Source organism: Brachionichthys hirsutus, chromosome 8 (genome assembly GCF_040956055.1).
Source record: "Brachionichthys hirsutus isolate HB-005 chromosome 8, CSIRO-AGI_Bhir_v1, whole genome shotgun sequence".
Lineage (NCBI taxonomy): Eukaryota > Metazoa > Chordata > Actinopteri > Lophiiformes > Brachionichthyidae > Brachionichthys > Brachionichthys hirsutus.
In genome coordinates, this window is record NC_090904.1 from 1,996,272 (window position 1) to 2,024,034 (window position 27,763).

At 44.4% G+C, this 27,763-nt stretch overlaps 2 protein-coding genes across 2 annotated transcripts in view; one reads left to right on the forward strand and one right to left on the reverse strand.

The window, feature by feature from the left end:
* The first annotated feature begins 875 nt into the window (after positions 1 to 875).
* On the forward strand, positions 876 to 2,136 carry ccdc71 (coiled-coil domain containing 71). Its single transcript, XM_068741999.1, has one exon. It carries the CDS (start codon positions 876 to 878, stop codon positions 1,926 to 1,928), a length of 1,053 nt encoding a protein of 350 aa, XP_068598100.1. The 3' UTR covers positions 1,929 to 2,136.
* A 1,164-nt stretch (positions 2,137 to 3,300) lies between these two features.
* Positions 3,301 to 27,763, reverse strand: part of stab1 (stabilin 1) — a 41,823-nt gene continuing 17,360 nt past the window's right edge. The window contains exons 32-70 of the mRNA XM_068742286.1: positions 27,501 to 27,602; positions 27,287 to 27,391; positions 26,117 to 26,251; positions 25,777 to 25,905; positions 25,641 to 25,694; positions 25,275 to 25,388; positions 24,643 to 24,838; positions 24,070 to 24,165; positions 23,932 to 23,977; positions 22,464 to 22,543; positions 22,264 to 22,389; positions 21,148 to 21,221; positions 20,475 to 20,546; positions 19,526 to 19,645; positions 19,385 to 19,432; positions 19,124 to 19,198; positions 18,591 to 18,737; positions 17,534 to 17,668; positions 17,395 to 17,454; positions 15,978 to 16,154; positions 15,689 to 15,778; positions 15,186 to 15,326; positions 14,043 to 14,099; positions 13,788 to 13,956; positions 13,047 to 13,196; positions 11,878 to 11,982; positions 10,926 to 11,042; positions 10,116 to 10,248; positions 9,665 to 9,725; positions 9,337 to 9,481; positions 9,128 to 9,261; positions 8,246 to 8,411; positions 7,409 to 7,515; positions 6,978 to 7,097; positions 6,301 to 6,435; positions 6,059 to 6,163; positions 5,188 to 5,337; positions 4,378 to 4,479; positions 3,301 to 3,732 (exon numbers count right to left, since the gene is read on the reverse strand). Of these exons, the coding sequence (XP_068598387.1) occupies positions 3,664 to 3,732; positions 4,378 to 4,479; positions 5,188 to 5,337; positions 6,059 to 6,163; positions 6,301 to 6,435; positions 6,978 to 7,097; positions 7,409 to 7,515; positions 8,246 to 8,411; positions 9,128 to 9,261; positions 9,337 to 9,481; positions 9,665 to 9,725; positions 10,116 to 10,248; positions 10,926 to 11,042; positions 11,878 to 11,982; positions 13,047 to 13,196; positions 13,788 to 13,956; positions 14,043 to 14,099; positions 15,186 to 15,326; positions 15,689 to 15,778; positions 15,978 to 16,154; positions 17,395 to 17,454; positions 17,534 to 17,668; positions 18,591 to 18,737; positions 19,124 to 19,198; positions 19,385 to 19,432; positions 19,526 to 19,645; positions 20,475 to 20,546; positions 21,148 to 21,221; positions 22,264 to 22,389; positions 22,464 to 22,543; positions 23,932 to 23,977; positions 24,070 to 24,165; positions 24,643 to 24,838; positions 25,275 to 25,388; positions 25,641 to 25,694; positions 25,777 to 25,905; positions 26,117 to 26,251; positions 27,287 to 27,391; positions 27,501 to 27,602 (4,347 nt within the window). The 3' untranslated portion in view covers positions 3,301 to 3,663. The remainder of the gene's footprint in view (positions 3,733 to 4,377; positions 4,480 to 5,187; positions 5,338 to 6,058; positions 6,164 to 6,300; positions 6,436 to 6,977; positions 7,098 to 7,408; positions 7,516 to 8,245; positions 8,412 to 9,127; positions 9,262 to 9,336; positions 9,482 to 9,664; positions 9,726 to 10,115; positions 10,249 to 10,925; positions 11,043 to 11,877; positions 11,983 to 13,046; positions 13,197 to 13,787; positions 13,957 to 14,042; positions 14,100 to 15,185; positions 15,327 to 15,688; positions 15,779 to 15,977; positions 16,155 to 17,394; positions 17,455 to 17,533; positions 17,669 to 18,590; positions 18,738 to 19,123; positions 19,199 to 19,384; positions 19,433 to 19,525; positions 19,646 to 20,474; positions 20,547 to 21,147; positions 21,222 to 22,263; positions 22,390 to 22,463; positions 22,544 to 23,931; positions 23,978 to 24,069; positions 24,166 to 24,642; positions 24,839 to 25,274; positions 25,389 to 25,640; positions 25,695 to 25,776; positions 25,906 to 26,116; positions 26,252 to 27,286; positions 27,392 to 27,500; positions 27,603 to 27,763) is intronic.

Below are 27,763 nucleotides of genomic sequence, written 5' to 3' on the forward strand. Positions count from 1 at the left end.
ATCACGTAAAGCATGAAAATTCACAGGCGAATGTTACGTTGGTGAAAATCCGGTCGTTTTTCAAAATAAAACCTTTTAGACGCTAATAATCGATACAGCGGAAATTGTATTAATTAGTTATTATTTCTGTGCGGCGCGGTAACAAATTCCTCACAGACCGGTACCGGGTCGCGGCCCAGTGGTTGGGGACCACTGATCTATATGAATCATCTTTTAGTTTTTTGTTTTTGACAGAAGCGGTATCCATATTTGTTGTAATGTAGTCAAGCTTAGTGGTTTTGCCTATTAGATTTCAGCATTGTACAATGTGATAAAGCAATATCCATTTCCTTTATCCAGTTGTAGTTGAGAATTGAGGTTGTCTTGTCCACAGAGGCGTTGTTCACCTTTTGAGTTGGCTTGTGTCATGTCCAACAGTGTTACTAGCTCCAATGAGCAGTAAATCGGTGGTCTCTAGTTTGTCTCATCTGGTGGTGGAGTATTTACAATTGCAGTTTTCATTACGACTTCTGGTGAGGAGAGAACCAGCAGCATGTCTTGCCTGCTTGCTGAATGTAAAGTCACTCGTTCTAGACATAGTCCGTATAGCATTTCAAAATGGTCCATGGGTCATTTTGAAAATTTAAATATAGGTAATCATGATTGTTGGGTTGATATAACTTCTGTTGCTGAACAGATTGCCCACTCATACTTGTAGTTGCAACATCATACCACTAAATTCACTTTAACATAGTGTAGCATTGTAACTAGCACTTGTAGCAATTATTCAAAATGCCAAAATTGTGTCTAAAGATAATCATTGGTATTGAATTTAGTTGTCAATTTGTAGTTCTGTGACTTATTACTTTTTATGTTTTCATTGCAGGACTAACAATATGGCTAACGATGTGCATGGTCCTGTGATTGACCGGCCATTGATGTTTGCCAATGAAGAGCAGAGGGCACTTCATTCCTGGACCCGAATCTCTTCAGCGGGGCACAACATCCTCTTGGATGCGCTGAAGATCCTCAACCCAATGTCCCGAGACCTTTCAACCAGCGAGGAACTGTTTACCTTTGTGCAAGATCTGAGTGAAGAGGGCCACAAACCTACTGTGCTGTGTAGCAAAGATGTGTATGGCTATCGCTCCTGCACATCCCGACCCCTGACTGAAGAGATGTTGAAGTCACTTAATAGGAATGTCAGACCCACTGCCAAGAGGAGAGGAAAGAAACCCCTTACAAGGAAAAGGGAGGTCCACCCATCGTGGAACATTTCTGAGAAGAGCAGTCCAAGGATTCAAGGGATTCGTCCTCCCGAGCTACAAGTGGACAAATGTACCCTCAGTTGCCGCAGAACACCCGGTCGGACAGTAGAGGTGTCAGAGGTGTTGCAGTTGCGGCCATGCCTCAAACTGACAAATATTAAAGGTCTGTCAGGCTTTCCCACGGCCAGGCTCCAGATCCACACATCCTTAGAGACATCCTCTGTTAATATTTCACAGCAACAGGTCCCTCCAGTACTTTCAGGGATACCATTACAGCCTTCCCAAAATGTTTGTGGGGCACCCACTAAAGCTGTGGCCTTGTTCAGCCAGAAGAGCCTGTCCTGTCCTCTCCGATTGGATGGTGCCCTCATTGGAGATTCTGCCCCAGTTTTTTATGCTAATAAAGGAAGAACATTCTCAGAGACTTGCACAGAGCTGACCAGCAATGGCTGGAGGAGTTATGGATTCCAACAGGATGATCAGGATCCCAAGGAACTTAATACAATCCGACCGAGAAATGGCTGGAAGGACAAGAACAGTTTAAGGTGGAGAGTGATAAAGGTTGATGACTCTCGGTCGGTGGAAGAGGCTCGCAGAAAAGCACAGAAGGCCTTGCAGGTCAACTTGTCTCCAGTGATACAGATCCAGCCCCTGAACCATCTGTTAAGAGACTTGAGATAAAAGCATAAGTGACCATTACCCTGAAATTTACCAACATGTCCTTTCTTCCTACCTTTATTATTTCAGCACCTGCATTATATTGTGTTTTCTATATTGATTTGTTTTTTGTTCAATAAAAAAATGTCAATGGCTGGTAGAAAATGTATTAACACTTCTTATTGTAAAAAATAACAACTTATCAGTACCAGCTGCTGGCAGCGCTGACATACGCTGAGTACCTCCGTTTTTTGCTAATTGCCCTATATTTCAGGACCCACAGAATATTATGTACTATGAATATGCAGACACTTTAATCTGCCAAAAAGGTTTTGTCTGAGGCTTCTGCCTGTTAAAGGGAAGTTTTTCCTTGCCTCCGTTGCCAAAGTGCTTGCTCTTGTGGGTCAAGTTGGGTTCTGTCCTTCCCTGCAGGTCTTTCCCTGCTAATCCTGTAAAGTGCCTTGAGATGACTTTATGTTGTGATCTGGCGCTATATAAATAAAACTGAATTGAATTGAATTGAAACTGTTCCTGAACCTGGTGGTTCTGGTCCTGATGCTGTGCAACCTTCTTCCAGATGGGAGGGGGGCAAACAGTCCATGTGCAGGGTGGGTGGGCTCCTTCATGATGCAGGTTGCCTTTTTCCTGCACCTCCTGCTGTAAATGTCACCGATGGTGGGTAGGCTGCTCTCTGAGATCCTCTGGGCAGATTTTACCACTTCCTGTCTGCAGGACCTTCCTGTCTATAGGGCCTTCCTGTCTGCATGGCCTTCCTGTCTATAGGGCCTTCCTGTAAAGACCTGCAGGGAAACACAGAACCCAACTTGACCCACAAGAGCAAGCAACGGAGGCAAGGAAAAACTTCCCTTTAACGGGCAGAAACCATGGACAGGACCGAGGGTCATGGTGGACGGCCATCTGTCTGACCGGCTGGGTTGAGAGAGAGAGAATGGCAGGTCGTAGGAGAGTCAAAAACAAGGAGATGTATAGGATTCTGTCTGTGGAAGATAGTTTGACTATCATATGTTTTACTGTCTCAGAACAGTGGCTGCCAACCAGGGAACAGTTCGTACACAAACCTTTGTTGATATAGATGCAGAGGCCTCCTCGCGTTTCCCCGACAGATGGTTACGATCCACACGGAAGAGTAGGTCGATCTGAGCGGCGGAGTTTAGTCCATGCTAGTAGCTCCACCTTAACTTACATCTACCGCCGTGCACAAATGATGAGTGTGATGAAATGGTGAGTGCTCTCTGCCATGCACATTTTTACAAAACCTCAAGCAAAAAGTCAGCTAAAGTTCTGCATACACAAACATGTGGGGACTGAGTGCCCCCGAAGGCCTGACCATACCGGACCTAAATGCTGCAAGAAAAGAAGTAGACTCCGATTCTGATGATTATGCACGCAGATATTTATTGTCGCTGCCACACAAAACCAGAAAAAGTCAAATCAAGAGCTAGAAGAAGCTAAAAGAAACGTAGAACTGCAGAGTTGGTAACAGTCCTCTGTGCATCCACAAATTCCAGAAAAACATTTATATTGTGGATAAAAAACAAAACAACAAACGATTGACTTCGTTCTCCTCCCAGAGTGCATCTGGCTTTAGTCCTCAGACAACCATTAGTTTTGTTTTGTGATTTTGTTGCTGATATAATTCCCTTATGGGATTATGAAAGTGTTCTGATTCTGATTCTGATTCTGATTAATGGGGGGAAAAGATGAAACCCGACAGAATTGTATATTTGTTTTTCTGCTGCTACTTGTCCAGGTCAAGGATCTTTGGTGGCTCTTCTGGTTTTTTGGGCTCCAACCCCAGATTTGTGTCCTGGAGGGAGGAAAGAAAACACTGAAACAAGGAAACCCAAAGCTGTCCATGCAGCAGGAAGCATGAACACAGCACAGGACGGAAGGCTGCATCCTTGCATTCTGGTCAGGAACCGCCGCTTCAAATGGAGCATAATCTTATCTGCTTCTATCACCAGAATGTAAAGAAAGCTAGAAAATAAAACATGATCCTAGTCGCCTGGTCGACAGCCGCTTTCTCCACCTTGAGGGTCACAGGTCAGCAAGAGCCTATCCCAGCTGACTTCGGGCACAACGTCGGGTACCCCCGGATGAGACGCGGCTCATTATAGGGCCGCATGAGAGACCAACAATCACTCAGTCTCACGCTCAAACGCACGCCGAGAGACAATTTCTGCGTTATCAAATCACCTAAGTTGCAGGATTTGGTGGTGGGAGGAAGCCGGAGAACCCGGAGAGAAACCAGACAGGGGAAGAACATACAAACTCTGCACAGAAAGGAATCAAACCCAGAACATCTTTGCTTCCCGCTGCGCCACCGTGCCACCTTGGCTTTAGTAGCCTGCCTTAGTAACATCAAGCAGAAACAATCTTTGCCTTCTGCCAGTTTAGATATGATGCTCAGCTGTTTAGTGAGGAGCACAAACTGTCCGATTGATGGACTCACCTCGGATGGCGTGAATGTTTGTGAGCCGCTGTACAGCGGGTTTGCTATGGAGAGGAGCGTCGGCTTCTTCCTGCCACCGACCACGCTGTCGTCATCCTCATTCTGTCGTCAGGAAAATAGCAGCAATGAGCTCTAGGCTGTCAGTACAGCGAGCAACCACATCACCCATCACTGAACCAGAAAAGGTGGAACCCGCACGTTTAAATCTTTTCAGAAAGGATAGACTTATGATCTCAGGAATGATTGAACAGTGATGTCACTGAATGCTGCTCCTGCTCTCGGGTAGACACAGCTGCCCTGGGGCAGATATACCTGCCCTGGGGCAGACTGACAGGAGTGAGGCTGCCAATTCATGCCATCAGTCCTCCTGACGACCACTGACATTCACTCGCTCCCTACATTCACATAGGCAATGAGGGTGAAGTGTCTTGCCCAAGGACGCAAAAAAAGTGTTCCTGGAAAGATCAATGAACAAATGCAGCGCTGGAGGTAGACATGCTAACATTAGCTGCAGCAGAAGACTCGGCCTTCAGGCTTGCACATCCTTGATTGTGTTTTATTCGACTTTTGTGTATAAGCTGTTAATACAATATTTAGGCTGGGATCTTCTCTAGTTTAATTGATCTGCTACTGTTTTTTTTAAGCATTTATGAGGGAGCCTGTGATACAAGAATTTCATGGTCAGCAAATTCACTTTGTGATTGTTCTGCACATGATAATAAAGCCTTGACCGGTTCATGAAAGAGGCTGCCACTAGACTGTAAGACCATAGCAATTGTGTGTGCGTGTGTGTGTGTCAATATATCTCACTCTGAAGTAGTGGAAGCGGAAGGCATCCGTCTTGTGCTTGACAACATAGTAGCCGAGTCCAGCCAGGACACACAGCAGCACGACCGACACCAAGGTGGCCGACAAAGTGCTGCTCGAGGAGGCGTGGCTTTGGGAAGCATGATGGAAGATCTGCAGGAGTGGCAAACGAAAGCATACGTGAATTACTAGAAATACGAGGGCATCGCCTATGCCCCAACAGATGTCACTGATACGAAGGTTGCCTGAGGACACTTCTCTAGTCCCGCCACATGACATCACTATCGTTCTCACAGATGCCAATGCCACTCTGTCCAGCTGTGATCGGCTCATCTGTCGGCACAGTTTTTGCAGATGGGTCCATGAACAACAGTAACCTTCTTCACCTTCTCTGCCACCATGACGACCTCTGTATCACTGACACCTGGTCTCCTCGGAAACTCATCCATCACTGGACATGGTACAGCCCAGATGGCAGAACCAGAAAGGCACGAGACCACATCCTCATTTCTCGACGCTGGAAGTCGTTTGTCACCAACTGCTGTGTATACAGAGCAGAGCTTGGCAACATGGGCCATTGTCTGCTGGTGGCCCAGCTTAAGTTAAAGCTGTGAGCCAAACATGGTACGAAGACTCAGCCTCGCCTGGACTGATGATGATGATGAATATATTATTAGAGAGAATGTTAGATTACAAGTACAGTCAAACAGTAGCATGTATTACAGTACAAATACAGTCAAACATCCTGTCTAATAGTTTCTAAAAAGCCCTTGCGGTCTTGTTTCCGTTGAAAGTCCTGAAACTATGCATGATTTCGACTTGCAGGTTCAGAATCCGGGCGAGACGTTACCCTAACTGCCCCTTAGTGACTCACAGGCATGGCTGGTGCTGACAGGGGGGCCTCAATGACATGGATGATGCCATTTACAGCAGGAATGTCCCAATCCAACAGCAGACGCTCATTCACCAGCTTAGAGTTCTGAGTAAAGAACGTTTAGGGACAAGAGATGGGAAATAAATGAATGCAAAAATAACTTTTCCAAGTAACTGGATTTCAATATCTGTATCTATCTATTGATTGGATTCACGGAGGTGGGAGGTCTGACTGCGTCTCACCTCATCGTTGCCATTGGTGATGCTGAGGTTGAACCCAAGCCTGGATTGGATGACTTCCTGGTGTCTCAGATCATTGAATAGTGGTCTGCTGTGATTGGCTGAGATGTGATATTCAAGGTCCCTACCAGATAGAGTCTAAACACACAAACAAACACTTTATGTAAGTATTCAACTTTGCAGAGCGTTATGTAGTGAGGGACGGAGGTGGAGAGGGTCACTCTTTTCTGAGCTCAGGAGGAGACTACCTCGTCAGAACGAACCCCACCCTCACTGATCATAGAAACGAGTGGGACTGTCAGGATGTCATACTATAATAATATCTGAAGTCTCGTGTTTTCGGTGGTGGGAGGAGGCAGGGTGTACCCCGCCTCTCGCCAGCAGAGCTAACGGATACAGCAGTTGAGACAATGAATGAATGATACCTGATGCTGACTGAAGAAGAAAAGACAGACTCGTGTATTCTGCGGACTCAGGACAGAACAAATCGTAACACGATTTGTATGTTTGGCTCCTCGGGGAAATGAGCATTCATCTTTATTGCAAATTTAATGGTGAAAAAGAAAAGACAGGCAAATTTGAAAGTAACACACAGCAGTGAAATATTAAATAATACTATTTAAAATACTATTGCTGAATGTATTCAGACTGGCAAGTAAAATAGTAACAGTGTACAACACCTTGTTTGTGGTGAAGCCAGCATTATGAGGAACAAACAGTGTGACCAAAGATGTCCTAGAAGACAGGAAGTCAACAAGCTGTCCGCCCTCATAGGACGAGCCGCTGTAGTCCAACAACAGCTGGAGAGAGGGGTTTAGATTCACAAGCAATTTACAAGCAACAATCATTCTGATACAAACATTATACATTTGCAACTTGCTAAAAAACTACATAATTGGAAGCCAGAAATGTAACTTTGCTGTTTGTAAGATGGAGCATCAAATCAAGTGGAGTAACAACATCACACTGTTGCTGCAGGGCTGAGCCCCCGCGTTTATTATTGGACAATATAATTCAGTTTTGTGGAGAAATGAATGCAGTAGGTACCAGCTAATGCAAAAGACATGTTGTATATTATCACGACTTATAGAAACATAGCATTGTAACTCACCTTGTAAAAGACAGAGAAGTTAGCGTGTGTTGCTAGGACACTGGTCAGGACACCGTTACAGAAGTCTCCATTCCCAACGTATCCAGTCGGACAAACACACGAAGCGTCTGACGTTAAAAACACACACATGCATAGTGTTCAGCGTCAAGACTTAGTGGACTTCTGAATTCAAAATATTCTTGATCATGCACACTATACTATAAGTGGAGCCGAATAATGCAGTCAAGGAGGCAGCACATGTCCTCATGTTGGGGGACGTTTCCTCCAGAACTGTCCACCAGGTCTTGACTTCAGTTCGATGTCGGCTTGAAGAGTCAAAATCACATTTTCCACTCCAGAAGGGTTCGGGCATCTTCCCAAAAAGGATAGCACATGAATGTAGCGACTGGCTCGATCAAAGAAAAGTCTTGAAAGCGATTGTCAAACCCTGACGGACAATTGTCAATCTGCTCCGTGTAGCGAGCGCTGTCAAGTTGCACACAGGCCTTCCCTTGTGTCTCCAGTTCTGACACCAGGTTCTGGACATTTGCCAAATCATGGCGCTGGAACTTTGAGGAGTGATATTTCATCTTTAGTTTGAACGCATTAACTGAGCTGATCGTGTTAATCACTGTTTTGTCTTTTCCTTGCAGCTCTAGATTAAGGTCATTCAGCATGTTTGTCTAACAGCCACTGATCGTCATATTGTGCACCCCTGTCTTAGACACTCGAGTGAAGAAATGGGCAGAGCTGTAAAACGGATTACGGTACTACCTGGTGGTGAGTTTAATCAGAGGAGGCGCCTGATGAAATCTGCCGTTTCATGATAAAAATAACAGTTGGATTATGCCATAGTACCTTTTAGCCTGTAGCAGTATGCATCGTACTTGCTGCTCTTGTCCACGGGTTCTTTGTACATTACTAGTCCTACGTGGTTGTCTCCACATTTGGCTGAGGGGAAGCAGGTTGGGTATCCTACCTTTCCCCCATCCATCCAGCCAGCTACGCATCGATGCATCCCCAGCTTAACCAGAGAAGAAAACGTACAGAGGGGAAGATGGTGATCAGGACAGGTAGGTAAAAGTAAAAGATTAAAAAACCGTGATCAATCAACAGTAGGGCTTGTCAAATGAATGAATCAACATTTACACCGTTTTTTTGTACAGTTATCATTTTCTTAAATACCAGCAGATAAAGATTACTATCAATTGATGTCATTATATATATGCCATTTATTTGGAACGTAGCTAAAGTTCATCAAATTGATTGACTGATTAAAATTAACGGAGAGCAAATTAAACTTTGAGGTGGCAACAGAAATCTTTTACATTTCCTGAATATAATCTCGCAATAAAATTTATATATTAACAGCCCAATCAACTTGTTTCACGGTAACGCATCAGAGGAGATGGGAAGTCCAAGAATGACGCCTTCATCTTTCCATCATTGGGAAACAACACGAGAACTTTTATTTGGTCCCGATTTGTAAATTGTAACCAGCATTGTAGGACGATTACAATGAATAATAAATAATAATAAACGCACAGAACATCATAAATAATGATGTTCTTTATATCCTTAAAAGACTGAATAGTAAATGTAATATCTGAGAAGATCGCATTTGAGACGTTGAGACGTTTAACATGTAATCTGTTGTCTTCTTATGTCCTTTAATTAGCACTCTTATCACAGTCGAGGAATGAAGGTATGGTGCTGTGGATGCACCTTCTAATGATTTACCTGCTGTGCATCACCGAGTTGCCTAACGGTGGCCAGCGCGGCGCCCTCGGCCTTGCAAGCCGCATCGGCTTGGCTAAAGTTCATCTCGTACTTTCCCTCTGGAGAGCGCAGGTGATAAACTCCAGCTGTGTTGACTGAACCACAACAAACACTTTTATCTTAGGCTACTGTTGTTCTTCCTGTTGTATGTCTATATGAAAACATGTTACCATGGTAATGATGGTCCTTGCAGGTGGCCACAGGGTCGCAGCCTCCGTTGAACTCCAGACAGCGGTCAACAGGGGGCACCACCTTCTCCAGACACTGTATTCCGTTACCCACATACCCAGGCAGGCACTCGCAGTCACGCTCATTCTGGAGGAAACAAATCACTGAGTGATGAGTATAAAGAAGTAAATCATGCTTACATCTATGATTTAATTATCCTTTCTTCTATCTCTGTCTGAAACTAGAGATAGTTTTCCAGGCCAGTAATCCTTCTACCGATATAGTTGGGAGTTTGTTGATGGTGTAAAAGTCACAAAGTCTTTTACTCACTGGACCAGTAAACCTGCAAGAGGCGAAGTCACTGCAGCCCCCATTCAGGTCTTCAGTGCATCTGAACACAGCATCAACATGTCACATGATAAACTGAACATCTTACATCCACATTAAATGTTTTACTATGTAGCGTAAATGTAATCCTTGTTTTTGACTCGTCTCCAACCTGCCATTCTCTCTCTCTCTCTCTCTCTCTCTCTCAACCCAGCCGGTCAGACAGATGGCCGTCCACCATGAGCCTAGGTTCTGTCCAAGGTTTCTGCCCGTTAAAGGGAAGTTTTTCCTTGCCAGAGTGCTTGCTCTTGTGGGTCAAGTTGGGTTCTGTCTTTCCCTGCTAATCCTGTAAAGTGCCTTGAGATGACTTTCTGTTGTGATCTAGCGCTCTATAAATAAAACTGAATTGAATTGAATTGAATTGAATTCAGATAAAACGATAGACCACACTCACCTGTTGATGGGCTGGCAGGAGTAGCCGTCTCCATGGTGACCAGTACGACAGGTACAGTTGACTTGCAGTCCTGTTTGGTTACAGTCTGCATTCTGGTGACAACCTCCATTATATTCTGAGCAGAGGTCTGGAGCTGCAGAGAGTTTAATAAAACTATCAGCTGATCAACAATGTTGAGAGCAAACAGCAGTACCAGCAAGGGTTTACTAAACACTTCTCACACTTCACTTCTTTACAGAATGTCTCAGAGATAATATAACTGCTAAAAAGTATGAAAATGATAATATATTATTTTCCGTATATTGCTAAATCTGTGGCACTGGATTTGGAATGAAACATTCGATATAAGGGTTAGGCATTGACTATTTGCATACACATGCAGTCTCTTAGCTTCCTCCACAGACAATATGGCTGCATGCTCAAGGTCTTGACAACACAAGACAGTCTTTACGGAGATAAATATAGGACAGGGCAGGACAGAACAGAAGGGGAGGTGAGGGGCGTAGTAGAATGGAAGGCCGAGAGCAAGGGGGAGTGTGTGTGCTTGTGTGTGAGTCCATGTGTGTGTAAAGTCAGTGAAAGTCACAGAGGCCTGTCTTTGAGATTGTTATGGGTAGACAGATAGGGCCTGGCTGCGAGGAGAACTCTGTCAGAGGGGGAGGGAGGGGTGTTCAGCCAAAACGAAAGAATTTAGCTATATTATATTGCCTTATGAATTCCAACATTAATCTCTCTAATCATTACGAGAATAAGGCTGCATTAATTCATTGTCTCCTGCTAATAAATGATCCTGAGCTGCAGAACACTTACGTGGTTCTGGACTGCAGAAGGTTCCATTTCCCTGGAACCCAGGTTTGCACTGACAGCCAACAACCGGCACACAGTCAGACTGAGCATGGCAGTGCTGGCACTCGTCTGGGACTGAGCCTGGACAGAAAGAGACATGATGATTCACCGAACACTGACCATGAACAGGCTTCATAACCGGAAATACGTTAACATAGCGGATTTTCCAGAGTACAACCCTAACCCTAACCCTAACCCTTCACAACAGTTGGATTAAGAACACTCTCCAGGAAGTAGGTGTACACGTGTCAAAGTTCACCGTTGCGCATCCCAAAAACAGGAAGCCCGGATTACAGGTTGCCAAACAGTTTGGTGAAGAAGGAGCTGAACCGAAAGGAGACGCTCTGGATTTAACCTGTCGACCTACGTTCCTCCTCTCACCGATGATCACGAGCTTTGGGTCATGACCGAAAGGACAAGATCCTGGATACAAGCGGTTGAAATGAGTTTCCTCCGCAGGGTGGCTGGGCACTCCCTTAGAGACTTTCCTCCACACCGAGAGGAGTCAGCTGAGGTGGCTGGGGATGTGTTCCAAGCATGTCTCATCGGGAGGAGGACTTGGGGAAGACCTAGGACATGCTGGAGAGACGATATCTCTCAGTTGGCCTGGGAATGCCTCGGGAACAGCTGGAGGAGGCGTCTGGGAAGAAGGACGTCTGGGCATCCCTCCTCAGACTTTTGCTTCCAGGACTCGGCTCCAGATAAGCGGTAGAAGATGGATCGACTTACTTCTAATAAAAATATATACCAGTTTTTAACTCGTTAATTGAGTAGACATAAGGGGCAGGGGCCCTGTCAGCCCCAAAACCTTTGTGAGATGTTTTGGGGCTGACAGCATTTTTTGGAAACAGTTAAAATATTGTTGAAAAAGTATTTCTCAAATGGACCCTTCGACATATCCCAACAGCAAACTCACCTCTCTCAACTTGGCAGCTCTCACCAGTCCAACCCGGCTTACAGACACACTGCCCAGAACCGTCCAAGCCCTCGTCACATTGTCCCTGCATCCCACAGCTGCAGGCTGAGGACGACACATAGCAACCTTTCTCTTCAGACACATTCAGACACATCTGTGAGGATGTGAGGAGGTTATATATATATATGTTGTGATTCATGATCAGGAACGACTGGTCAGAGCTTCATTACATTTACGACCATTTTACTGGCTTCCCATTCACAGCAAAAATATTCTGTATTTGGAAGCATTGAGTGGATCATTGAAACGTTCAAACAAAAACAACAGCTGATCAGCATGTTGCTGCATCCTTCTAGCTGTCTGCTGGATGACTGAGTGACAGCTGGCAGACTTCCCTAAGCTAGAACCAAGCTGCTATGGTGAATAACAACCCGCTACAAGAACAGCTTCTTCCCCTCGGCTGTAAGACTCATGAACACTTAATTATTCTGTCCCGGACTCTTGAACATTTTACTGCCGGTAACTTGCACTGTTCTGTTTGCACTGCGTGATTATACTAGTTTTACTGCTGCTAATACACGTCTGTGGATCCACTCCTGATGCTGCCGTTTTTGTGATGTATTCTTGGTAACTTAGGCTATTTTAGGGCGTATGCTACAGCATAGCGCTGTAGCTTGCATTTATTATTGTCATTACTGCTACATGTTGCATGACTTCACCGAGGAAAATTCCTAGTCTGTGAACCCTCATTGGCAATAAACTGATTCTTATTGTGATGGGCATACCATAGACTATATCCCTGCCCCAATTAAAAAAAATATTTATAAATCATGTATAAATCATGTATAAATGGTTGATAAATGATTTATAAACCATTTTTAAATGGTGTTCAGAATCACATAAAGTAATATATGCTACTGTGTGACTGTACTTGGACTCTAATGTTCTATCTAATAAATATATTAATCATCATCGTCAAATAATTTAACAGTCGTTTCATATTGAGTAGGCCATTCTCTGTCTAGATAAAAGTCTATCAAGATCGCCCAGCAGTTCACATCTCTATTCTATGTATCTATATTTATACTACTACTACTACACACACACAAATTTGGAAGATGATTTTAAATTACAATCATACTACATTGCAGTCTCTGTTTTCACCTTACCAGTGCAGTTTGGGCCATAGTGGCCGAAGGAACACAATTCACAGGATTCTCCTTTGTATCCTCGATGGCATCTGCATCTTCCTGAACCTTGCGGACCATCTCCGCACTCACCATTGTTGCTACAAGGGGCGCCAATGCCACCTGGACAAACTGAAACATACAGGAAAGAGATGGAGTCAAGTAATATAGTGAAGAAAAAAACACCTTTTAGGGGGACAGAAACGGAGATAGTCATCACGACTCTCTCCGGATCATTGATAAGACAGGTAGACCTGTCGCCTCACAGCAAGAAGGTACCAGGTTTGAATCCTTTGTGTGAGGAGTTTGCATTTTCTCTCTCTGGGTTCGCCGGTTTACTCCCACTAACCAAAAATCAGCAAATTTGCGCTCGTCAACTTGTCGTCTTCTGCGTTGCAAAAGCAATAGCCCCGCCCCTTGCGCCTAGATCGGCACTCGGGCCTAATTATTGTATTTCTATTGTAATTCTAATTTGCAGTTTGGAAAGAAATGACCTGATTGCACAGTGTTCATCACATACACATGTGAACTATATATACCAGTATATATATATATATATATGTCCTTTAGCACCACCCTCAGAACATTCTTTACATTTGTGGCACCACAGAAAAATTGAGCACTGCCAAATCTGGGGGAAGCAAGCTAACCCAGGCATCTGGGGTGAGGTGAAGTTAATGTCTAACGACAGGAGCATCTTCCTTCTGGGCTTTCCCTCCTTACCTTGGCAGTTTGGTCCGTAGTGGTTTTTGCAGCACTTCCGGGCCCAGAAAACGGTCTGGCAAACTCGCTTGCAGCGTCCATTTTGGAAACGATTGCCCAAGTTTTGAGTCCAACGAGAGCGCATGCCCGTATACCCGAAGCGACCGTTCATACAAGTCTCCACCTTTCTCTGGAAGAGGGTGGGAGTGGCATTTATCACCATGCTCTATAGTACTGCTTGTTAATGTTTGCATTTTGGTAGATGGCAAATCTCACTGTGTCTTGGAGATTAGGGAAGCAAGATGGAGGGTTAAAGCAGTTTCCACAGCGCCCCTGAAACATTGAAAAATAAAAGCTTGCATAAATTTAAGAATGAAAGCAACACCAGTTGAACAAGCATGAAATAGAATTGATACGCTGCAATTCATCTCGGTGTTGATGACTCAGATCTATGTCAGTCGGAGGTCACTAAGATGAACACTGAGTCAGTGCAATTATGCCAAAACGATGTGGGACCCATTTTCTCTCGCCTCGGGATCCCCCTGGAAGAGCTGGGACGTACGAGGTCCCTGCTGAGACTGTAGCCTCCACAACCCAGCCACTGATGGATGGATGGACGGCTGGATAGACAGATGGGTGGATGGACGGAAGGATGGATGGATGGACAGACAGACGGACTGACGGAACGATATGTCTTCACTGACTCACCAGCGGCTGAGGTGGGGTCCAGCCAATGGACTGGACTTTGGGGTAGATGTGGTCTGATTAGGAGACAACATTCAGCCCACGCTGGATGATGCTGGTCTCATTTTCAGTGATGCCACATTTATATTAGCTTCCAAACCCTGACAAGCGGGATTTGAGGCCAGGAGATTTGTCTCCGTGCTTCCGTTTGGACGATGTCCCGTCAATAGCATGTCTGTTCCTCAATACCTTACATTTATTAAATCTAATGAAGACATAGATACTGTATTGGCAATAACACAATACCTAGCAGAAACCAATAACGTTCTAAAAGTTATCAAAACATCACAGCACAGAGTGACAAACTGTATTTTAATCAAACAAGGGATTTCTATGTGTCCTGTACACCTCTTCAACAACATGCAAAATGATCAATTATTATTCTTTCTATTGATTGTGTCTTTGTTATGTTAGGATACATTTTCCCTATTTGCACAGAGGAAGCAAGATCGCTTGACTGCCATCATGTTTCTGCAGCAGCCGAGAACGGACAAAGCAAACACTCGCTGAAAAGACGGGTCTCGCTCAATTTTCAGATTTTCATCAGTCATCGGAGGAGAGGAAAAAGACAAAGGGTCATCCTTCGCTTGCAGCCTGCAAACACACCGCCAAATGCCACTAAATAAGGCACAATGAAACATTAAAATGGTATTAAAAAGTATGAATACTACCAACATAAGTGGTTTTGTTCTCCAAGGTGTCGCAGTACGCTCCGAGGCCCGGAGGCTCCAGTAACTGGTCAATGCCGTAGGCTGTACCCTCCTTGAAGTCCAGGTTTCGTTCCACTATCCTTGCGTTATTGATCAATACAGCCCCCTGTGAGAACAAACACATGCCAACAAACCAATTCAATTCCTTTTTAAAACACTCCACTATTGTTACAGATCCAGATGAGAATAGAACAGAACAGAACACATTTAGGGTGTTTTCAATGCCGAGCAAGTTGGTGTGGCCCAGTTTGTTTGATTGTCTGGACCAGTCTAATATGCGTGTGTGTCCCAGAGGAACGATGACTGGTGTGATCCAGCAGTGCTGTGTGTGTATGTGTGTGTGTATGTGTGTGTGTGTGTGTGTGTGGGGGGGGGGGGGGGGGGGGGGGGACGAGCGGCGCCATCCACAGTAAGAGTTGCTCACTGCTGTTCAATGATGGGTCAAATACAGATGCTGTGTTTCCTTACCACCAGGGTCTTGTCACAGCTACATTTGATGGTGGATCCATGCATGGTGCGGGATGTTGAGTATTTACTGGGCTGACTGAGACCCATCATCTACATATACAAACACATAGACACATAGATACATTTTACTAATCCATTTCTTAAAGTAGAAGCTCAAAAAGGAAATGGTTTCAGAGTTGGGAGACGGTGTGAGGAGCCCAAACCGCATTCTCACCAGTTTACATCATTACAACCAATAGCAGGAGAAGATTGATTGATTGTGTAAGAATTCATCGAATCGTCCTCGTACCCGGGCACCTCGGATGATATGAGCCTTCACAGTGGCAGCCAGTTGGTCTCGGTGGTCGGGGCTCGAGAGCCAAAGCTGTCTTTCAGGCGGTAAGGACCTGAGGGCCTCGTCTGTAGGCCAGAACATGGTGAACGGCTGGTGGATGGACATCTTGAGCACAGGCACTAATCCTGCATCCTGCACAAAGTACACAGATCAGTATCCGGATGAGCATACTAAGGTTTAATAGAAATATTTTCCCCCTCAGTCCCGAATGTCATGCTGAGTTCAGAATTCAGAACCAAACTGCTGACCAACCGAGGGGCCGGAAAACAAAAGTCCAAACTCAAACATTTATGTTTTAGTTTTATGGACGGGGAGTCCGTTTCAGAGGAATAACCCTGCCCTCCCCCTCCCTCCCGACACCGCAGCCAAAAAGGTTAGAAATTACACAGAATTGTGTTAAATTAGCTTTTATTATTTTGTTTTTCATACTATTTTCACTTTTATGTGTTATTTGTTGTTTAGATACACCGTAAGGGTTTTCTTAACCCTTCTTCCGGTTCTTTGTTCTCCTTCGTGGCTGCGTAGTCAATGAGGAGCACGTGGGTTAAGATTAAGACATTTATATAACAGATCAGTACAGTTAGTTTAGATATCAGCGCTGAATTCCACCACGCTTCTCGTGGGTGCCTCATGGCGGAATGAAGACACTTCCTGCTTCGTCAACACGTCATTCTATCCCCTGAAGGCGGGACTTTGCCCCAGCCAATCTAAGCCCATGTTTATCTGTGTTGTGTGATGTCACTGTTGTGAGACGTTCAATGGAAATCAGTCACAGCAATAGCAACATAAATGTGGTGCGTTCCTGTTGTGGTGTCGGCATGTAATTACGTTGTGGAATCCCATCTAATACGGAAATTCCCTACAACACGTAGTTACATTCATTTAACTGTAGGCATGTAAACAGGCATTTATCTGGAGCTTAGGATTGGATTCATGTACAGGACTGGACAAAGGTTTTAAATCCATTTAATCACACTTTTGCCGTGACATGATGGCCCAGAAATTAGGTGGACAATTGTCCAAACTCGCATTTGGACTAGTTACCCTCACCGAAGGGGAGGCGAGGGTATAGCAATTGGGTCTGTTTGTCTGTTTGTGTGTTTGTCTGTCAGAAATTCCCACAGGGTCATCACCCGGCATCAGTCTTTGTTGCCATGGGCTGTTGGAGCAGCGTACAATCCCAAGCATAGTCTTATGGACATGAAACTAAGAGTGAGGTCTATTATAAAGACTTTCAGTTGTTTGCCATTATGGGAATGTTTGTATTTTGGCGTGCATAGTAGGTGAAGGAATGCGTAGGAGGAAAACGCAAACGAGGAGCTGCAGCTGATGCATTGACACTCAGGTCATTAATGTTTTGTGTTGTTATTACCTCCACAAGTTTGTAGAAGAGGCTGTAGCCGTAATACAGAGCTGCTGATGTGAAGTTCACCTAAATAGAGAGCGTTTGAGAGGTTACATGGTCCGTCTGAAGACTGAGCATTCACCCAGTGTTCATTCACTTCATGCACCATCCTATACTGGAGAGCTGGCTTCGTCTGCAGCCTGTATGGAGTCAGCAGGACGTCGATGTGGTGAATGATGCCGTTAGATGTGATGTAATCACTCTTCACGATCTTTGATCTGTTGTTGACCCATACTGAACCCTGCAGGCATGGAGAGACAGGTGAGGACCAGGTGAGGCGTGGCAGAAACGTAGAAATAAAGATGAGATGGAGAGAAGTGACAGGACGCTGATTCATCACTCTGTTTTTGGTTGACAGACTAATTACCTCCAACCAGGAGGTTCTGCTTGTCTGATTGTTAGCAGGTGCAACTGCTGGATGGATCGGGATGAATTAAAATGTGAAGATGGGTCTTGGTCTAACTTAGATCCTATTAAATTCTGAGAGCGATCCGGATTGCCGTCTGGATACTAAAACATCTGGATTTTCCCATTTACTTATAATGGAGTCTTTTTCAAAAAATCCTATCTTGTAAAATATGAATTCAATTCACTCACCAAAAATCCCAATCACAAAGGGTTCTGATATGAACCATCATGAAACATGGCTTCTGGTTCTGATCCAGAATGAGGTCAGGAACAAATATTAAACCCATTTATGGAATCAAAAATCTGTTAAAAATCAGCTCTGACTCACTTTTAGTTTTAGCGTTTGATGTATAAAGATACCAAGAACCATCTAGAACTTCCTGGTGCTGATCCAGATCACCATGTGGACGGTGTACATCCAGTTAGGAGGGAAATGAGCTGCTTGGCGGAGGTATGTGCTCTGCTAGTTAGGGCTTTGCTAGTTAGTTTTGTGTTCTTTTGATTGATTAAAGATGACACACATCGGTTTGCCGAGCGTATCGTGACAGCTTGCACCATGTTAAAGCCCCTGAGATTAAATGCACTTAAAATCACACCAAGACACACTTCAGGATGCAGCAGTTACTACTGAGACACAAACAGACTTTCACACAGTGAATCTTTGAATAAAAAATGTTTTTTTAGTAAACACAGACGAAAGCAATGATTTATATTCGGTCCCATCGGGTCAACATGTGTTCGCATGCATGTGCTACCTCCTTCAAGCTGAAGTGCAGCATGTGTCCTGACATTGACACGGCCATCTTGGTGGTTTTGAGGTCGTTCAAAGTCAAAGTCTCACATGAAACAACGTGGAAGTGAGCCAGGTCAATAAGATGCCCTGACTGGTGCCATTCGGGGATCTATGAAAGCACACAAACACAACAGCAAGAGCAGTACATTGGGCATCAGTCAAGTCCAGCATGGTTAACCCCTTCCTCCCTGACAGACACGTACAAATATTTGATCAGCATAATGTCACCAACAATGTTTTAAAAGTTTCTATTGACGGACGCTATACTATATAAACTATACTATATATATAACAAACCCTTCAAGTTCTGTGTTTCTGTCACCACCGGAGTCGACGACACGCATCCTGCTAACGCGCCTGTAGAGTGACGGGAGTTAGCACTCCTTCAGCTAATGGAGGACAGGGTTCATATTGTGGCTCAGCTTAAACCAATGATTAAAAACCAGTCATATTAATGTTATTAGCTAATACACAAACAGGAGGTCTTTTACACACAGTGGAGTAGTTGTTGCCCTCCGCTGCCGGCACGAAGACGGTGAAGGGCCCATCACCATAGAGATTACGAGACTTCTGAGAAACACAAAGTCAGCAGAGACAAGTCATGCAGTGAACCGGGGGCATCTACTGATAGTCAATCAAACGCTAGACATCTAACATCCCAGATTATTAGCATGAGCACCTGGAAACCGAGAAATGAGAAGACTAAACCACGGTGTAGCTGGTTGCATTCATTGTGTGTGTGTTAGCATGACTCACAGCTAGCATTTGATGAAGGAAGATATTTTCTGGCTGTCGAAAAATCTCCTGTAATATAAACAGATATCTTATTAAGAAGGGGGGGGACAAATGGCAGGGAGGGGTCAGAGGATCAAGGAAGTCAAAGGTCACGTGACTCACGTTGACAGTGCTTCCACGACAATCAAAGCCATCGCCCACATGGCCTCGTCTGCAGGTGCAGTTCCGTTGGCCCTGACCCCTATACTGACAGAGAGCATACTTACTGCAGCCACCATTGTCCTGCACACACACACGCACCCACACACGCACACACACACACACACACATGTCAAAAGCATTGTTCATGTCTGTGGGTTTGTCTCCGGGTTCCATCCTAGCAACACAGGAAACGTGCGCTAGCGTGTCCGGAGGTGCAGCTATGGGTTCGGACCGTTTCTGCTGCCTTCCAGCTTTGTGGTTCACATGCGGCCAACATGCCAGCAGCTGTGCTGAGATAACAGACTAAACACATCGAGTTCAACGGAGTCGAACGAACGCTTTATGAAAGATTCCGTTTGCCGTCACAATGAAGGAACACATTCTGACTTGAATGCTGGACCTTATCACAGGTGACTACGGACAAGAGGCAGGGTACACCCCCAATGTGTCACCAGTGCATCGTGGGACCACACAGAGACAGACAACCACTCACACACACACGACGGAGAAGCTGGAGAAAGCCCACGCAGATCGGGATGGAACCCGGAACCAACAGCCTGCCGCCCTTTATTTACCTTCATTATGGCTCCCAATAAATCAAACAACAACCTGATTACACCCTCCTATAAGACTAACATGGGTAAATCATCTTTTTACAATACTGCCCCCCAAGGGTGGAACTGTTTGACTCTTGCCCTCGAAACATGCACCTCTTTGGCCTCTTCTGTACGTCTTCCTTGCTTTATTATTGCCAATGGAAGAAAGCTAGATTTGTGTTCACGTCGTTCTACCTGCATGTCTTAATGTGGTAAAACAAGAGAATGACTGCAATGGATTCAATATTTCCATGTTCACTTCTAATTTCTGTTTAAGGAATACAGTATGTCAGCAAAGCAGCACATGTACATACGTTCCTGCAGGGGTTAACGGGGAGGCAGAACCGGCCTGATCCTTGAAAACCGAACCGACAGACGCAGGATGTCTGGAGACAACAGAGAAAACAGTCAGCACAACATTGGAAGTAGTTCCTTGCTGGGATGAGAAATTAAAACAGCTTAATCCTGAGTGAAGATGTTGGAGGTGAAGCAAGTATTTAGATTTATACACATCCAGATACACAACAAGCTGCATACAGAAAGAAATGTCGCTCTATTGGCTCAGCCCAGTATTAAAATATGATAAGACAATGTAGGCAACACACACAAAGATACAGTCAAAGATTTTAAAAGAATACATATGTATATATGTGCACACACACACTATGGCAAACCGTTCAGGAAATTATTATATATATATATATATATAATGTGAAGTTTGAGAATATTGACCAAACACTCATATATATTGACCATCCATTCATATTCATCCGCTTTATCCGGGGACGGGTCGGGGGGACGGGTCGGGGGGACGGGTCGGGGGGGGGGCAGCATCCCAAGCAGGAAGCCCAGACTTCCCTCTCCCCGCTCAAAAACCGGTCAACATATTTTAGTCGGACGTTGGAACAAACAAACTACATATTTTATTCACATGAGATTGTGTCATAAAATCAAACACACAAATGTGTGTCACAAATAGTGTCTCACAGTGTTTGGGCCGGTTCTGATACAGTCTGCTGACATGTGGCATCCTCCGTTTTTCACCAAGCATCCATCCATCTCTGCAAACACACAGATTTGAACTTTATCTTTACAGACATTTAAAACGCTTTTTGTGCTGATGCATTACTCATCACGGGCCAATGGCTGGACTCGGCAAGGAAACCGAGATCACCGTGTCTAAAACAAGCCCATTTTGACCATGTCCGAATGCGGCTAGAACTTTCTACATGCACGCTTTTGCTACGACACCCACAAAGGTGATGTGCAGAAGCAGGGCCAGCCACAGCAGCTCTCAAAGTAGGCACTTTGAAGGCGTCCGCAGAAACAGGAGGAAACCTAAGCACCAGGCCAGTCATCCACAACAGGCGACCAAAGCAGGAGGCCATTAGCACACGCATTAGTGCACAGCACATCACGGTTACAGCGACACTGTCATACTACTGCAACAGGTACTCCTGTACCCGGAAAATCTGCAGTCTCTAAATCATCCGTGCTTGCAGCACAAGTCACCGTTCTACTGAATCAAACTGGCTCTCCAGCCCATCACACGAAACGTCCCAGCTAGCCTGGACTCTCCCCGGCAACAATCACCAAGACAGTGGTTGGAACACAATGAATCTTACAGCGGTGCAAAGTTCTCAAAAACATTTGCTGAGAAAGAGAAAAAGGCCTCCTCAAATAGCTGCATGGAGAGTTTAGCGCAGGACTGTCGACAGGAAGCACAGCAGATAATCCGTTCAGCCTCGCTGACTGCACAGAGCCATTGTCAATAGCATTATAGATTAGGGCCACTGCTGTATAGAATCTGATGTTAGCCTCGACAGGTAGGAATAGATTAGCAAGAAATAAATGAGCACTAAATCGTACGTCTGACAGATTAAAAGAGCTACCAGAGAAACTGATCCTGGAACAGAGGGATTTAAAAGATATACAAAATATCTGTGTTAATAATAATCTCACTCAAACAACTTAGCGGCTCCACCTTCAGTAACCTTTAATGCTTCTAATCAATGCATTTTAAATATTTAACATTGTGTTACATTGAATAAATCTAGAATTCTATTCCTAATCTTGAGATCTAGGTGTGGTTGGTCTACACACCCAGGCAGACGACCCCGTCTCCAGTGTACCCGTCTTCACAGGTGCAGGTTCTCTCTCCAGCTGACACCATGGTGCAGGTGGCAAACTCCGAACAGCCGCCATTTGACCAGCTGCATATGTCCAGCTCTGATGGACAACAGCGGGTCAGGGTCATCGGGCTTGATGTGCGTACAAGTTTGTGTCCGTGTGTGTATTTCTACCTTTGCAGTAGGTTCCGTTGCCTTCATATCCGGCCACACAGACACAAGTGGCAGAAGAACCATTGGGTCCTGTCACGCAGCTGCAGCAGAGGAGACAGGCATGAGTGTCTATGTGGGACGTCTCCACTGAGGCTGAAGCCTGGACTGTCTGAAACATTTTTATCAGCAACAACCTCTCTGTGCAGAGCAAACATGCTACTGTACATCTGTCTCCAAGATGTATTTGTCAAGTTCTTTGAATGAATGAATATATTTATTAGATAGAATGTTAGGGTAGCATGTATTACAGTACAAATAAAAGTAAAACCAAAATTAAATTACTCAATTGATGCAAAATAACAATAAAATAAAAATAAATTACAAAGACACTTAATATGTGCAACGTAGGTGGACAAAAAAGGGAGGGGGGGAGTTGATCCGGAGAGAGTCATGATGACTATCTCCATTTCTGCCCCCCCTGAAAGGTGTATTTTTAGGGCCGTTTTGAAGGAGGCCAAAGAGGTGCATGTTTTGAGGGCAGGAGTCAAACAGTTCCACCCTCAGGGGGCAGTATTGTAAAAAGATGATTTACCCATGTTAGTCTTATAGGAGGGGGTAATCAGGTTGTTGTTTGAGCTCCCTCTAGTGTTGTGGCTGTGGGTGTCACTAAATCTTTGGAGGTGTTTATTCAGGTATGCAGGGATTGAGGGGACTGAGGGCAGAGCTGCATTGACTATTTTAAATGTCAATCCCATTGTGAGTTGTTCAACCGTGTCTTCTACCCTGAGCCATTTTAGGCTAGAAAAATGGCTAGGAAGATGGTGGGTCATGGGCCCCAGATTGAGAAGTAGCCGAATGAGTTTATTTTGGAAAGTTTGGAGCTTGGTTTTCAGGGACACTTTGATGTTGGAATAGCAGGAGGTGCTAGCATAGTCAAAAAGGGGCTGAACGAGGGCTCCAGCAAGAGTCCGGAGAGCACTTTTGTTGACAAAGGTAGACATTCTGCCCAAAGATCTTGTTCTTTGATTGACTTTTTTAATCACCTTAGTTGCCATAGTCGGTCTGGAGTGAACCACTTGAATTAATGCAGATATTACTGGGGTTTTTTTTGGAGTCTATTGCTGCAGACTAATTGTTTTAGGGCCTCCCACAGTTTTTGTGGGTTGCTTTTGTTTGCCTCAATGTTCCCATTTAAGAAATTCTTTTTGCCATTTTTTATCATTTTGTTAACCACATTGCGTAGTTTTCTGCTTTTTTCAAGTAGTTCCTCGTTGTTGGTTTTTCTGTACTCAGAGTAATATTTGTTTCTGAGCTTGATGACATTCAATATTTCCCCCTTCATCCAAGGTTCTGTACGGGCTCTGACCCAAACAGCTGTTATGGGTGCTATCTTATCAATGCTCTTGTGTATTTACAGTTGTCACATTAACGAGTTGAGGTTTTGATCCAGACATACACACACACACACACACCAGCTGTAGGCACTTACTTGGCATCTTCATCACATACACCATCACAGGCGTCATCCTTAATCTCTGAGACACACACGCAAATCTATATCAAGAGTTCAGTTAAACACAACATTGAGTCTTTTTAAATATTCATTGTACATGCATGTGTTTCTTACCTACAGAGCAAGAAGCTCCTTTCCAACCTTTATTACACACACACCTACCACTTCCTGCCAATCCGTCCTCACACTTTCCATTTTCACAAACACACTCTGAAATACAGAGAGAGAGGGGGGGGGGGAGAGCCATTCAAGGGTTTGGGATAATTTTGATCTTGTATCACCAAATAAGGTATAACAGTGTATGGACGACATTTTATATTGCCATGTACGTCCATGTATCTTCTCCTACGTCTCCTAAGTATCTGGACCCTCCAACAGGAATATAAGTGTCCAGAGTCTCTACCAGTCTCTCAGAACTGAAGAAGCCTTTTGGATGATGGTGAAACATCTTCAATTTAACTTGAACAAGTCCAGTTGATTCTTGTGTTTTTGCTTTTCATGATTTACCTTGACCTGGATGACTGAGAAGCTACACAGACGGTAAAGATTTCAGTGTCTATCACAAAGGGGCTTGGTAAGGTTTGAATTCTTTGCTCACACGTTTTGTAACACCTTTTTCTTTTTTTAAACGTGATATTGAATTCCTGCTCCAGGATGGTCTTTTGTTGGGATGAACATGGTCCTTACCAGAGGTGCAGTTGACTCCATATCGTCCTGGCTCACAGTCCTCGCATGCAGTGCCATGATAACCCTCATAGCAATGGCACTCCCCATTGCCATGGTTACCATCTTGACACTCCCCATGATTGGAGCATGAGCTGCCAACCTGTCCAGGGCACTTGAAGCACTCATGACCATAGTAACCAGGGCAACAGGAAAGATCCTGCAGGACAGTGTCAGTATTATCATCGTATGCCCTTTCCAGACTCGGGATCTGCAATATTGCTGAATTACTGGTTTGATTTTTGTTACTCAAATATGATATCCCACTAGAGGACAAAAACACACACTAGACGAGCAGAAAGTGTTCAGACAATAAAATAAAACTGAAGATGTCCTCCAAATAAACAAACAATCCATAATCTTACACAAACCTAAACTAATCTCTACACTCATCTCAGAATATACCATAACAGTCAGAACTGCAACAAGTGATCCGAGTTAGCAGATAACATCTATTCAGTAGTAGCTAGTATTAACTACGACAACCGTAGAGCACCTCCTGACTGAGATGGAACACATTTCCTGATTTGAGATTACTCCAGGTTAAGTACAAGTATTTTTGAGAATAAGTATTGCTGGAATTACTGTTAGCAGACCTTCAAAAAGCGAAGGCATTTGATGACACATCCTGGCACCGACTTCCTCCTGCTTCCCACTCGCTTTCTGTATTTACAATTGGGCCGCATGTTAGCCAGAAAGCGTTCTCGGATCTGCAGGAAAAGATGTTAGAAGCACAAAATAAACAAAATCTGAGATCTTGCAGAGACTGTAAAGCGAATCAACCTGCTCAGACAGTATACCTGGGTGGACAATGTTCAGTGACTATCTACCGCAACTCACTAATGCTTCAAATATAAACAGTACATTTAGTAGACGATTTAACTCTGAATTCTCTTGTGAGGCCAAAGATCGTGTTTCTGGATGAAGTGTTTCTTATCCCAGCAAACTCGTAGCACTCTTACTGGTTTGAAGGTAAACAGGCATCGAGGCGGTCCATCGCAGTCGGTGCACCTTCCCTAAAAACACAAGGACAGAGAGCGGGATTGAAGGGTTGGCCCACCAGGACAGCTGTCCACCTGTCAATCTGTCCACCCTTACCTTGACCTCCGTGGTGACCTGTTTGCGGCATCTGTTGCGTTGAATTGTGAGGACCTGAGGAATAACTCTGATGATGCCATTTTGGGTCTCAGTGAAACTCCTGTCGAGGGCGATGTCATTCACTGCCGTCTGGGAGACAGAAGGACAATGTGCCGTTTGATCTCATGGCTATGAAGCTTTTCTACCACCCAAACACGTCTCATCTGCCAGTGATCAATCATCACAATAGATTTTAGAATGCTTCAATTGTTGACAGGAAGGCAATGGAAGATGTCATTTCTCAACAATGCGGTTCCATCACTCGTCCCCAGAGTCCGGTCTTCAGGTGAGCCACGGTTACCTCGTTGTTGCGGTTCAAGTGGAACTGGACCTGGTAGTCGGCGCCCAGCATTGTGCTCTTCAGCATGCCATCCAACAGATCGTCAGGAAACAGCAGCTCATTGGCAATCACGTGGTATTTGATCATATCAGAGCTCTGAACAGAGAGGCAATCAGAAGAACAGAACAAAATGAATCACTTTCCTTTACGCATAATCCCCAAAATAATCTGAGCTGTTGCCGTTCAGATAGGACCCCATGCTGATAAAACTAATCAAAGCAACTACCAATCAGAGCGCTTTAGGTTGAGGCTGAAAACATCACTCTTCAACACCTCTTCACTCTGCCCAAATATAATCCCAATGAGGGATTTCAATGATCCCAAAAATCCCAGTATTCCTCTCGCCGAGGCTTGTAGAGCTTTGGCCCATTACAGTATGCTGGTTTTCCTACCCACTCTAAAGACCATATTCTGGACTCTGTTATGATGGTATTCCTACTCTGCGATGCCACGATGCTAATCTCCCCATCTCTGACCACAGATTAATCTATTTTGCTGTCCACTTCACTTTATCCAAAATCAAACTACCTCCTGCCATTTCATGTCACAACGTTAAATCAGTCGACAAATCTTGGTGGCCAATATAACAATGGTCTCCAACATCTTACAGACCTCAACAAGGTCCTATTTCCAACCTGTCTTTTCACTCTAAAATTCTAGAAACCAAAGCCTTTATTTAACAAGCCCATTCTCTAATGTCTCACAATAATGGCTATGAAAAATGTCTGTCTCGTTTTAATCCCATTCATAAGAGCTCCATTTTAGATTTACGATGCCCTCCTCAGGGCATCCCTGGTCCTTCTGCGTGCCTTTCAGCAGCCTTTGAGACCACTTCCCACAGCATCCTTTTTATCGTCCTCATATCCGGACGATAAAACACATGCTTTGTTCACACGCTTTGTTCCCTGTGGGTTTTACAACAATGCGGCTAATTTATGGATATTTATGGGCTAAAAATGCCGCCAATACATTTCAAAACCTAAAATCGAATTGACCACATATAAACTGGTTCTATGTAGATGCTAATGAGCATTAATGGAAAGATAGCACAATAAAAATGCAAGGTCGCGGTTTCTCCCATTTGTCGTTCTCTTTTTGTTCTGGAAAATAGAGCTCATCATCTGGACCTACCAGGAGGGCGGAGCTTGTCCTGCTGAGGTGCTGCCTGATCGCATCATCTGTTGGTAGCAGGAGGGTGAAATCATCCCCTCCCAGATTATTTGACAGATTGTACATCTTTAAACACACACACACACACACACATACACAAATTAAAACATGCCTAAAAGCACACTTAAAATACTAAGTTCGGACAGACAGACAGACAGACAGACAGGTATCTCACCAGACCATACTGTCTAAACAGAGTGAAGTTAGAGGAGGAGTTCAGGAAGGCCATCAAGGAAGGGGGCTCAGGGGGGAGGTCAGACTGGGACGGGGCCAAAATCTGAACACATCCAAAGAGGTTGCCAAAAAACAGAGTAATGGTTATAGAAGAAACAACAAGCTAAGATATAACACTCTGCATCTGTTCTCTAGGCCTGATAATGTTGATGTTCATTACCTCCAGAGGATGAACCCTTTTCTATATCATCACCATCTGGATAA

Excerpts from the sequence above, each read along its gene's own strand:
- ccdc71 (XM_068741999.1), top strand. The coding sequence starts at position 876 with ATGGCTAACGATGTGCATGGTCCTGTGATTGACCGGCCATTGATGTTT.